The sequence below is a fragment of the Accipiter gentilis genome, chromosome Z (assembly GCF_929443795.1).
Source record: "Accipiter gentilis chromosome Z, bAccGen1.1, whole genome shotgun sequence".
NCBI classification, from domain to species: Eukaryota; Metazoa; Chordata; class Aves; order Accipitriformes; family Accipitridae; genus Astur; species Astur gentilis.
In genome coordinates, this window is record NC_064919.1 from 86,836,210 (window position 1) to 86,848,944 (window position 12,735).

At 40.8% G+C, this 12,735-nt stretch overlaps 1 protein-coding gene across 8 annotated transcripts in view; it reads left to right on the top strand.

Annotated features, from left to right (window-relative positions):
* The window catches only part of ME2 (malic enzyme 2), a 43,752-nt gene extending 31,052 nt beyond the window's left edge, over positions 1 to 12,700 (top strand). For 7 of the 8 annotated variants that reach the window (XM_049794269.1, XM_049794262.1, XM_049794266.1 and 4 more), the window contains 12 exons: positions 535 to 610; positions 1,376 to 1,537; positions 2,061 to 2,164; positions 2,510 to 2,619; positions 2,729 to 2,826; positions 3,877 to 3,990; positions 4,083 to 4,197; positions 5,378 to 5,520; positions 8,957 to 9,059; positions 9,688 to 9,758; positions 10,481 to 10,579; positions 10,958 to 12,700. In XM_049794269.1, the coding sequence (XP_049650226.1) occupies positions 535 to 610; positions 1,376 to 1,537; positions 2,061 to 2,164; positions 2,510 to 2,619; positions 2,729 to 2,826; positions 3,877 to 3,990; positions 4,083 to 4,197; positions 5,378 to 5,520; positions 8,957 to 9,059; positions 9,688 to 9,758; positions 10,481 to 10,579; positions 10,958 to 11,107 (1,345 nt within the window). In that variant the 3' untranslated portion in view covers positions 11,108 to 12,700. The remainder of the gene's footprint in view (positions 1 to 534; positions 611 to 1,375; positions 1,538 to 2,060; positions 2,165 to 2,509; positions 2,620 to 2,728; positions 2,827 to 3,876; positions 3,991 to 4,082; positions 4,198 to 5,377; positions 5,521 to 8,956; positions 9,060 to 9,687; positions 9,759 to 10,480; positions 10,580 to 10,957) is intronic. The other variant, XR_007504988.1, reaches the window with a different exon arrangement.
* The last annotated feature ends 35 nt before the right edge of the window (positions 12,701 to 12,735 follow it).

The window sequence follows — 12,735 nt, forward strand, 5'->3', positions numbered from 1 at the left end:
TCTCTGCTCCTTTCTGCTCCTTTGCCTCCCCTCCCATATTCCCATGGAGGAGCAGCACTCTGCAGTGGGAAGCGCTGTTCTCCTCCTGGTCTTGGAGGAGACAGTATGCTCAGTCCCTGTCTTTCTCTTCCTTTCTTTTCCCTCCCCTCACTTTCTGTAATGTCATGAATGGAGATTCGCTAAGGTAAAGCCAGGCTTAGGATCATGTTCCCTTCTCCTTACAGCGGAGCGTAGATCCTGTCATGTCTGATGCTAACACCAGAGGTGTTTTGCCCTAGAGGAGTACTAAAGGTGAATATCTGTAGTAGTGTAAAATCCAGGTAGCATCATGAAAAGTATTTTCCCTGTGTTATTAGAGTGTCAAAGTAGCTGAATAAACTTGTGTATTAGAAATTGTCTATTGAGTGATTTATGTCAGTGATTGCAACACTCAATTTTAAGAAAATTGTACTGTTTGACATTTAGTTTTACAAAGCAAGGTGAAATTTCTAATTGCCACCTATAAAATATTTCTGCTTTGTTTTTTTCTTTCAGAGGATTATTTATTTCTATCTCAGACAGAGGCCATATAAGGTCAATTGTGAACAACTGGCCAGAGAACGACGTTAAGGTACTACCACTGTATAATTTTTTTTTCTAGTTGTTATTTAATCTCAGTTGAACTTCTTAAGATTTGTTAGTATTTGGTGGAAATGGAAATACTAAATAATGCATCCTTGGCTGTTTCATGATGATGGCAAAATACAGCTAATGAAGATAACGCGTATCTTGAAGAGCGGTGTTTTATCCTAAATATGAGGTTTATGGTTTGAGTAAACAGTGACGATGAGAACTAGACTTGCCAACCTTTTTATTTTACTTCATTATTCCACCTTTTGGGGAGGTGTTGGGGGATGCACCTCTGGGTCTTACTTATTGTGTTACATAGCAGTAGGAGAGGTGATCTTATCCTCTCATTAAGACGCAGAAGTGGTAGTTGGGAGGCCCAGGTTGCCATTAAATCCCGTATGACCCAGTCGGATTGAGAACCACAAGGGGAGATAAGGTGAATGATACTTATACAAACTTCTTGATGTCTGGATTTACAAGTGGAAATCATAAACCCAAGTCACAAGCTGCAGTTCCACACGGCAGCTTGGATCCTTCCCACTTAGCTTTCAAGGATTTGGGCAGTGGGTTTCAGCAAAGAAAAAGGAGCATAGCAGATTCTAACATTAAGCGTTACTGTTTCAAGTAAAATATTCCTTGTAATCTTTTCCTTGTTTTGTTGTGCAAACAAACCTGAATTTTTGCCTGGAAAAAAACCCAACTGGTATTGCTTTCAACTTTATAAATTTCAGTGATCATATATAATTTCACCTCCTTTTGTTTTCAGGCTGTTGTTGTCACTGATGGAGAAAGAATATTGGGTCTTGGAGACCTAGGTGTGTATGGGATGGGAATTCCAGTAGGAAAACTGTGTTTGTATACAGCCTGTGCAGGAATACATCCAGATAAATGCTTGCCTGTGTGCATCGACGTTGGAACTGATAATACAGTGAGTTTGAACTTTGCCTGCCATAAGTTATCCCTATGAAAAGTATTTATTTAAGAGTATTTAGTGTACTATAAGGGAAGATTTTTATTTGAGCACTTTTATTTAAGATAAAACCGAGTATTTTTATGTAAGGGTAAATGATTTCACTATACAGTTACATATCAGCGATTGAAAAACATGAGTTTATTTGTCAGTGAAATGGTACATTTGGAAGTCATTTGAATGCTGGAACACTGTAAAATAGACAGTCAGGTTGACCTGACTTTTAGGAAGCTGGAAATGTGAATCAGATTTATTAAAGCAGTTTATTGTTCACGATATTGATTTGTTCCATTTTAAAAGCAGCCATCACCAGTCTCAAGTGCCAGCTGAAATTACTGAATGTAGATATACACTGGAGGCAGTTACAGTGGCTATATAAATGTGGTTATCTTTGGTGTGAAATGTGTTACTGTGAACTCTGGAAAGTGTATATTGAGGAAGTGATTCATCCTGCTGCTGTCTTTGATTTATTCTTTTTCAGACACTCTTAAAAGATCCATTTTATATGGGCCTATACCAAAAAAGGGATCGCTCACAGGTCTATGATGACCTAATTGATGAATTTATGGAAGCCATTACAGACAGGTATGACACTGAATATGCTGCACAGAAGTATGGCCAAAACTGCTGGCAAAAAACCTGCTGTTACACACTGTCCTTGAAACAGTCATTTAAGTAATAAGGATAGGACTAGAAGTCAAGAAACGCAGCTGTATTGCTGGTTCTGTAGTGATTTTCTCTGTGACCTGGAACATGCTGCTTGTACTTATCTGTTAAATATGCACAGAACAGAGATGGAACTATTTTAAGCAGTGAAAGGCCTGAAGACATCTTCTTTCCAAAGATAATTGATTACATGCAGGATTTGTTTTAAAAGCATTGTATTTCTTTTATGTGTCTAGTGATAGGAATATTTGCCATGTTCTGTAGGTATGGCCAGAACACACTTATCCAATTTGAAGACTTTGGAAACCACAATGCTTTTCGCTTTTTAAGAAAATACAGAGAGAAATATTGTACCTTCAATGACGATATTCAAGGTATACCCTTTGTTTATTTTCCTTAATGTATATACAGAAACTTTGCCTAAAACCATAGTCTGCCATGTAGATCTGTTCAGCTCACCTTAGACTTGTACTGCTTTTGCAGGGACGGCTTCAGTGGCCTTGGCAGGACTGCTGGCTGCACAGAAAGCCACTGATAAACCACTTGCAGAGCAGAAGGTGCTGTTCCTTGGAGCAGGAGAGGTGAGTTCTCTTAAGGGCTCTAGAGCAACAAGAGACTGAACTCTGTATTTTCTGGTTCTGTAGGACTCATGGAGATTCACATTGTCTGAATTCCATTGCAGAACTTTTTATATAAGGCCAGCTGAAACACATTAACAGAAGGGACTACCTGCTTAAAGATGACCGTTTGAAAGGTGTTTAACATTTGCAAGGATGCAAGTTTTTCACTTTCTTACATGGACTTGAAAAAAACATCAGGGACTTGTCTGTAGTGGAAGGGGAATTTACCATAAAATTATGATTTAGTAAGAAGGAGGGTAAGAACATCTTGTTAATTTTTATAGCGTTGGAGAGAAGTACACAGTGGTTTTCTTAGCAAGTTAAATCAGTGGCTCTTTGCAGCAGACACTACTTAGTTACTGGGGCAGCAGTGTCAGGACCAGCACCGTGCTTCTTGGTATATCAGCAAAATTGCTTCTATGGTGATGACAAAATAACTTAATTAGCTGAAAATTTCTCCAGCTGGGGAAGGTCCTGATTGCAGTAATTGGCCAATGTTGTGTTGTTGCCTGAGCACTGAGCCCTGCTTTGCACTTCCCTCTACCTTATTTCTCCTGCCAGACCTAGCAGCATGTGCCGTGAGCCAAGAGAAGGGACATGGAGGGAAGCACTGCCAGCATCTACTTTCTGCCCTTTGTCTGCAAGGCCTTTATCACAGGCAGCAGAGGCAGAGAGGTTCTGAAAGCACTTGGGCACAAAATGCTACACCGTGGTTTCTTGGCAGGAGGGCTGCAGCACTAACTTGTTCTTACTGTCTGGTTGGGCTGCTTTATTGTGGCTGCTGAACTGGTACAGGCAGGGGGGCACAGTACCCAGAAGAGCTGCCTCTCTCTTTTGCTTGAAGATCTGACACTCTTGATCCCAGGAGTCTGCCCCCATCTAGGCAAACATTGCTTGTGTTTCTGAGCTTACTTACTGAATGATTTTTGTGGGGATCTTGAACAGGGTGGTGTTTGTGATGACAGACCTCTTTTGTGACTTGTTAAAAATCAAAGTCCTTTTATCCACAAGGCCGCCCTGGGAATTGCAAACCTCATTGTTATGGCTATGATGGAAAGTGGTGTTTCTGCTGAGGAAGCCTGTAGCAGAATATGGATGTTTGACAAATACGGTTTACTGGTTCAGGTAGGGGTGCACCATGCCTTGAAATACCACTATACAGATGGCCAGTGCTCAATGTGTCCTTCTCACAGAAAGAATCAACTTTTTATCTGTAGGGCCGAGAACAAAAGGTAGATGCCAATCAAGAACCATTTACGCATCAGGCTCCAGAGCAGATACCAAAGACGTTTGTAGAGGCAGTGAATGTACTTCGGCCTTCAGCTATCATTGGTAAGTAAGGTTATTTTTGTTTCTGTGTTTCCATCATTCGGTTATTTGGTGCATATAATTTGCTAACGTGGCTCCAAGGAGGTTGGTGACAGTGATCTGTGTTTCTGCTGGTATAAAGAAGATGAAAATGTGAGGTCAGTTTGCTGCTTGAAAATATACTGAGCTGCAGGTTAGCTCTCAGTGCATCCTTCATTGCAGCTGCGGTGCTGCTTCTGCATCTTGTATCCTTTTTAACTGCTTCCTCTAGTCCTTGTCCAGCTGGTGTTGGACCTTTCTTAAAAAACTCTGAGCACATTCTCAGGGTCTGCGTGGCCACAATGAACTGACACTGTAAGGAAGGGCACTAAGAGTGAGGAAGACAAAAATATAACCTTATTATAACACAAAAATATCACACATTCCCTACACCAGCAGCAAGGGAGAGAGCAGTCACAAACACTGCATGTTCTGCTTTACAGGAGTTCCCTAACTTCAGCAGTTTTTGTTTGTTGGGGGTTTTTTTTCTGACCTTCCTTCCCCCAGTCAGCTTCTCTGGCCAGAATCTGCCACCAGCATGGTATGAAGGAGCTGTTTCATACTGCAGATCACCAATACCTGTTAGGTCCCTGATATGTGTAGGTATTGATTTATAACTGTGGCTGTCTGCAGAGACCAGATGGGATTACAGGTATTTCCTGGTACAACTCTGCAATTTCCTTTGCACATGATTTATTTGGAAAAGAAAAGTTTTTTGGCTGAGTAGCTACCCCGAAGTTTGTAGCCAGCATACAAATGTACACCATTTTTTATGTATTGGTACCTATGTGTTTGGGTGTGGTCAGAAATACCTATATCAAGGGAATGTGCAGTTAACACCCAGCTAGGATGAATCATCTGTGAAGAACCTGGAGTTCCCACTTGCTTATCGAGGGCAGCGATAAGTGTTCTTTACACAGATCAGTACAAAAAGTCATGTCAAATAGGCTTTTGGAACACATTAATTAGATGTTCCTGTGAAAGTGAGAATTTTAAGCAGCCACTAACAGAGCAGTGCCTGGTTTCCATCTCCTGCTGCTAGAAAAGCCTGTGATTCTTTGCTCTGAGTGGGAGACTTCAGGGGTGATGTGAACTTAATCTACAGTCATCTGCCCTGAGGCAGTCAAGTATTGATTCTATTTTTATGTGTTTCCATTTACTTCAGGAGTTGCAGGAGCTGGGCGGCTTTTCTCTCAGGATGTGATCAAAGCAATGGCCTCTATCAATGAGCGACCCATAATATTTGCACTAAGTAACCCTACAGCGAAAGCTGAATGCACAGCAGAGGAAGCATATACGTTAACAGAGGTATATAACGTTTAGAAATGTTGACCTATTGGCACTTAGTGATATTGCTGCTTACTGAGTGTGAGAATGCAAGAACTCAAATTATTTTATTATTTCTTGGACTTACTGACATAATAATACAGATCTTTCTTGTCTTCTGGCAAAAGTAAATGGCGGTGAATTGAAAAGAATTCTTGATTTTTAAATAATGACGTTCTGCAAAGCTTAAAATAGCCTAAATCTTGTTAGACTTTTTAAAAGAATGACCACTACGTACTGTTTCAGAGCTTTGATCAATTAACGGTTTCTCACCACGCTTTTTAATTATTTGGGGTTTTAAAGAAACATCTTATGTTAACATCGTAATAGAGACTAGGTGCAACCTTTAAAATGTAATGGCTGAGTGAAGTCCTTAAAGCAGGTAACATCCCTTCATCAGTCCAGAAATTCTGCTTTGTGCTCAGTCATTTCCTAGTGTCTGCAGGTCAGAACTTGTATCACTAACAGTGACCCATGAAGACTTGTGCTTCCAGTGCAGGAGTTGGTGGTGGCCCTCTATCCTCACGTTCTGCTCTCACAACGTCTGTGTTTCATACGCTGGCACCACCAAACGTTGAAATGAGTGAGCGAAGACTAAACACACCTCATTCTGCACCGTTACCTCAAAGCCATAACACTGTGGGGTGCTTGCAGGCGGTTGGAGGTTGGGGTTTTGGGGTGGTTTTTTTAACAACACTATCACCAGTGTATCCAGACCTTGGTTTTGCCTTTAATGAAGCAAGTCTTTTATCCTTCTGCACGACTTTTTATATAAAACTAATCATCTTTGAAGAGAGCCTGAGGGAAAGGAGGTGAGGGCAAGGGAGCATCAGGCAGACACAGTGCTGGCTTTAACACTTTGAACTGGCTGGTAATGCCTTCCCTTTACATGGTAGACTCCAGCTTGCTGTGATCTCTCCTCAGTCCACAGGGCCTGCCTGTAGACTTCAGGGGTGGGGTTCTCGAAAAGACTTCTTTTTCTTTTCTTTTCTTTTTTTTTTTTAAATACAGTCCCAAATCAAGTGACTCATATGTGAAAATGCGTGGGTGGAGATCTTTCCTTGTTTCTTGATGCAGAACAATAACTCCTTCCTTCCACTGTTAGTGTGGCTCAGTTTCCAGCATTACAACCTCACTGGTGTTACCTTCACACAGGGAAGGGTAGAACTGCATCGTCTCCAGTTGGCACCGAGATTCTCCTCCATGTTACTAGGCCCATCAGCTTGGAGGGAACTCTTGCTACAGAGATTTGCAGGACCAGAGTGAGCCCTAGGCAGGAATTACAGCCTCTGAGCAAAATCTAGACTTTAGCTTTTAATAGTAAATGAGAACGCTTTTAAATGAAGATGGTTTAATATCTCTCGGGTATCTTGCATTAGCCAGAATAGTGAGTTGGGTGGTGTTTCAGTATAGAGAATTAAATTCCAATATCTTGGATAGCAAGTAAACAAGAGTTAGTTATACAACGAAGCCTTTAGCTGGCATAAATAAATGTAAAAACTACTGGCATCTCTGATGGCTGAAGGAGGCCAGAAGCACTATTAGAGGGAGAATCAGCCTAGTTTTTGCTTGCACTTTTTATAGAATATCAGCAGAGCAATAGATGTTTTAAGGGAAGAGGCTCGCTTGTTCCCCATGGCTGTGTGTTGAGTCCCAAGGAGTTGGACCTCAGGGTAGTTGTTGCTATCAGATGCAGAAGCAAGACAGTGCTGGTTACATTCAGGTGTGGTAATGTGTCTTCACTGAAGCAGCTGTATGAGCGTAGTGCTATTTTAAAAGTTTGTGCCAAATGGAGAGAGGATTTTTGGGTTTTTCTGGTATTGGATCCATATGCCTTTTTATTTGTCCACATGTCCAAATAAATACTACTGGTCAGTAAATGAATGGGTGTAATTTTATTCCAGTCCTTATTAATAAATTTTGTAATGTTTCTGGCTCTTTAGACTTTTCTTCATATCTGATGTTTGTTTTCATAATGCTCTTTAGTTTTCTGAAATGTACTCAGTTTACCCATAGTTTGCCCTTCAAAATGTGTAATGATTTTCCCTTCAAGATACAGTAATTACCTAGAAAATCCTCCCTGACTTTACTTACTTGGTTGTTTAACTAACAAAGTTTGTCAGGCAATTAGGGGTTAGAGCTGTTAGCCCCATGTGTCTCCTGGCCTCCAGAATAGCCTAATCCTGGTTGGTGTGAAAACTTAGGCTAAACTAGCAAGTCAGTAAAGAAATGAAGGTGTCATTGCTAACCTTTTATTCTTTATTCTTTTTCCACTAGATGGCACCTGTAAAAGCACATTAGTGCCCTCTGTCACTGTGTATTGTGGGGGCTTTTGTTGTGTTTTATTTTCATTGTGTTTTGGTCCTGTCCTCAAATGCATCCATATGTTTTGCTCCATGCACAAAAAGGCTATTGTCGTGGGTATGCCCTAACATTCAAACATAGTTCCTGAATCTTTAGCTTCTTTGGTAATTTGTTCTCCAATGTAGTGGTCCTGGGGAGCCTTAAATATTTTAAAATCATGTTTTAAACCTGTTACTCAAAAGAAAGTCAAGATTTTTTGCTCTACAGGGGTTTTACTGCTTGAGGAAAGGGTCATTTATCTGGAGGGTATATTTCACACTCCAAAGTCTGTATTTGTTTTAATATTTCGTGCAGATTAAAATCCTTTTCAAAGGAAGGGTAAGCAAACTGCATTATTTACTCCTCTTGGAGCTCTCAGCAATAAAACTATGATACAGCAGTTCCTCCCTTCACCCTCCCACCCATCAGTAAACAAGTGCCCTTTTGTTACTGGACTTCTATTTCAGTCTTCTTTTGGAAGTGGCCATTATTAGCTGTCTTTGTACAGTCCTGACGGTGGGTCCTGGCTTGTGGCCGTGGTTCCTGATACATCGTAATGGTTATAATAATGGTTAACACACAAGTACTTTATTCTGTATGTGAGTAGTTCCTCTAAGTCATTGCTGTCTTAAAGAACAATGAATGATAAAACAAATAGATTGCTTCCATTCCTTAGAAAGCTGCACAATTCAATGCGTATGCTTGCCTCTTTGGCTTTCCAGATGTTTGCTATAGAAACATTGCATTTTCTGCAGCTGCAGAAACATGCAGATGCTTACTGATTCTCGTGTCTGTTCCAGGCCCTGTGGAAAGGGTGGGTTTGGTTGTTGTCATTCTGGGATTGTAGAAATGGAGTCAGCAAGGGATTTAAGTATGTGCTTGACTCCAGTTGCGTTCAGTAGGGCTGTTTGCCTTTTTGCATTTGGCTGTGTGCTCGAGTACCTTCCTGACTTAGTCCTAGAGCTGACTGGGAGCTGTAGGACTCTGGTGTCCCTGTATTTCATAATGACTGCATTGCTCCATACTGTTGGCTTTTCAGAAGCTGCCTGACTGTGATTACTCCTCTGTTTAACAGGGCCGTTGCTTGTTTGCCAGTGGCAGTCCCTTCGAGCTGGTGACTCTGAAAGATGGAAGAACCTTCAAACCAGGCCAAGGAAACAATGCATATATTTTTCCAGGTAATAAATAAAACTGTCTTCTTTTAATCTTTAAGACTAGGCTATTGGCACCTCTTCTTGGTGCCTCTTCCTACACTAGGCACAGTTAGTGAAGCAGCATGAAGAGGTGATACCAGCATTTAAAGCTGAGAACAAAATCAGAAGAATGAATGAAATTAAAATCAGTTAGGGATGGATGTTAGGCATGTGCAGCTACATATGCGACATGCACACAGTGAGCTCCCCCAACTGTGTATTTCTAAGAAAACAAAAGGGTGTTATTAAAGGTGTTGAAAGCTGCTGCGTTATGGGTTGTTCTCCTTGTTTTGGGAGGAAGGAGAAAATAAGTGTCAGTATGCTTCTCTTGAAGTTACATCTGCACAAGTGAGGGTACAAAAGAAGCACTAGGGATATTTCTCTGCCTTCCCCCTTCTCTCCCTTTCTTCCCTGAGCTCCTAAGCTCCAACCCTTTGTCAAAAGCCACCTATTACAGTAAATGACTAGCCCACATGGTAATAGTTTTGTGAATGTGCATAGAAAGCTATGGGAAGATTTTTAAAAATAACATTCTAGATAACTCGCAGCTTCTTGGCAGCAGGCTGCATATTATAAAATGATGTGGCCCTAATTGGCAATAATTTTATTGTAGGCGTGGCTCTCGCTGTGATCCTCAGCAGTGTTCGACACATTAGTGATAAGGTTTTCCTAGAAGCTGCTAAGGTAAGTGTGGAAGCAGAGTAGGCTGTGGCTTCTGACATGATAGTGGATGACATGGTGGGCAATTTCTCAAATCTTGCTCAAGCTCTATGGTTTCCTGTTTGATTTCTGTTGGTTTTATCCCTCCCCAATGGAAAAAAAGATGGATTTTGATCACACAAAATTGTGAGAAGTATCAGCTTCCATTGCAAATTTAATTTTTTCATCCAGAAACCAAACACCCAAATAGGAAATCTGTCCATGTGTAAATTGCCTCCCAGCCTCGTTGGTCTGGCAGCAGGCCTGCCTCCTCCTCCTTCCCTGCTCTGGGTTCCTCAGCTGGCGATGGGGTCAGGGATGCACGTGGCCCCCAGGCTCCCGTCCTCTCCTGCCTTTCCACTTCGGAGCAGGAGCACGTACCACATTGGAGGAGCCGGTGAATCAACTGGCCAAACACTTGGGCAGTCCTGCAGGCGTGATGTGGTCTTATAACTTCCATGGTTATGGGTAGTTCAGCCTCCAAAAAAATAGGATCTTATTTTGCTAAATGCTTACAAGCAGAATTTGCTGATATGGGCACAGATTGAAGAGTTGATCTTTGAGAATTTTGAGACATTGACTGCCCTATTCTAGTGCTTTGGGAGCGCTCTAGTAGTAAGAACACTGCAACTTGTTTCTCTCAGGTGGCATGTTATTGATCCCATTTGGGACGCAGTAAATAGAACCTGTTTGTTTTTCAAACTCAGGCATTGGCAGAACAGTTGACCGATGAAGAACTTGCACAAGGAAGACTTTATCCTCCACTGTCTAATATCAGGGAAGTTTCTATTTATATTGCTGTCAAGGTGAGTATGAAGCATAAAAGTGGACTGTACTAAAAGTGTTCTATGTATACATTAACCTGCTGAATTGCACGGTATGACCCTTAAACGCTAGGTGCTTGGGCCCAAAATACCCGGTTCTTTGTGCCTTTAATAAGAGACACTTACAAAAATGTTGAATTTGTTGGGTGCTTCCGTTTGGCAGTGATGATGGGCCAAAATTATGCTCCTTTGATTTCTGAAATTAAGTTTTCAGATCCCCAGTAAGGCATTCAGGAATTGTAAAAGGCCTTTGGCGTTTGTCTTTATCCAGTTTGTGAGTCCTGAACATATTGCAGTGGAAGCGTGGCTGTTATGTGAATGTAGAAAAGGCACAAACTGCGTCATGATTTAACTTTTCAGGTTATGGAATTCTTGTACGCAAACAACATGGCTTTCCATTACCCTGAACCTGCAGACAAGAACCGTTACATTCGATCAAAGGTTTGGACCTACGAATACGAATCCTTCATGCCAGATGTGTATGACTGGCCTGAATCTAAGGTTCACTGATGCATCAGAAGATCACACTCCTCAGGCAGTATCTTCTACTCTGCAGGGATCCCTTTTTCAGACCAATTTAAGTCATTACCTTCGAGTCCTGTAATTTATTTTTGCTCATTTTGTTGTCTTTTTTTTTCCCCTTCTGCCCTCTTCTTCACCTGATGTAGATTTCTCCCCACTCTCCCAAGTCCCTGATAAACTGTATGGATGATGGCATCTGTCACAGGAATGAGAGAGCTCTGCAAAATTAATTTAAATAATGACATTGCATTTCTAGCTTAGAGCCAGCACCACACTGAAGAATTCTATTACTGATGTTTTAGCTACGTGCATTTGATGATATTTGAACTATAGCTCTCTCATCACTGCTGATTTCCAGGATGATTTATTTCTGTTTTTAATAATCAGTCTTCTAATTGTCCTAGTGTTGTCACACTGCATTATCTGTGACATCACCAGAGAGCATTTGTCAAAAAAAAAAAAAAAAGGACAGCTTAAGACAAATTTAACAGTCTAATGGGCTTTCTGTTTTGTCTGATGTTTAAAGATGCCCATGTCCAGACTTCTTGTGGCATTGGCTGCTCTGTTTCTTTGTGCATTGAAGAGCAGTGTGGTCTGCACGCAGTCTGCAGTGGAATCTGCAGCAATGTTTGTATTTCCTGTTTTCATCGCTGTGTGAAATCTGTTATCAGGAAAAATGTGAACTAGTTAAAATTATCCTTGGAAAGCCTGAAAATAATATTAATCACTTAATAGCTTTTAAAAACAAAGCTGTGCTGTTGCATAATAAATTCTATCATATAAAGGCAGGCAGGATCTGAAGTAATTTACAGAAATCTTTTAGAGATTTTACAAGGAGATTTTCTGCAGTGGACTCCAAGGTGACGTACCAAAGGATTTTTTGTTTCATTTTTTTTTCTCCAAGGTTTTGTTTCTTCTAAGCTAAATTGTTTTCTTGCTTGCATACCCTTGTTCTCACAAAAAGACTTGTGTGTGATGTTTTCATGACATCGCTGACTCAAAAACTCTTAAATGGACTCACTTGCCACTTTGAACACCACGCCCCCCAGGCAGCTGAAACAGATGAAGCTGAAACAGAAAGTGTTACAGGCAGTTACTGACAGAGACATTTACAGAAGTTTGACTTGAATGTTTCTTGTGGTCTCAGTCCAGTATATTCAGTTCAGTTTGAATACAGGACTTGAAAGATCTAATACTTAGAAGCTCTAAGTTGATCACTTAATCTTTTTCACTCCATTTACAGGTTTAATTTGTCAGGGGTTTTGTGTGAAAACAAAAATTGCGAGTTGAATTTTTTCCTTGGAATGAATAGTACTGCACATTGATAAGAGACACCACAATGTGCATTCCTTTTCATTTTGTTCCTATCCGGTTTGAGTGCCCTCCATTACTTTGTATTAGCAAGCAAGGACACACAGTGATAGTTACAGTCTGTGACTTCTCTAAATCTGGCCTCTGTAACAAGAACAATGGTATGTTGGGAACAGAAATAAATATTACGTGCTGTTCCATAGTTTGCTGTATCAAGGCAAAAAAGGATTAAAAAAAAAAAAAAAAAAAAAAAGGATAGATGTAAAAGGGCTACACTGGCAAACTTGAAGCCGGAATCCAAAGAG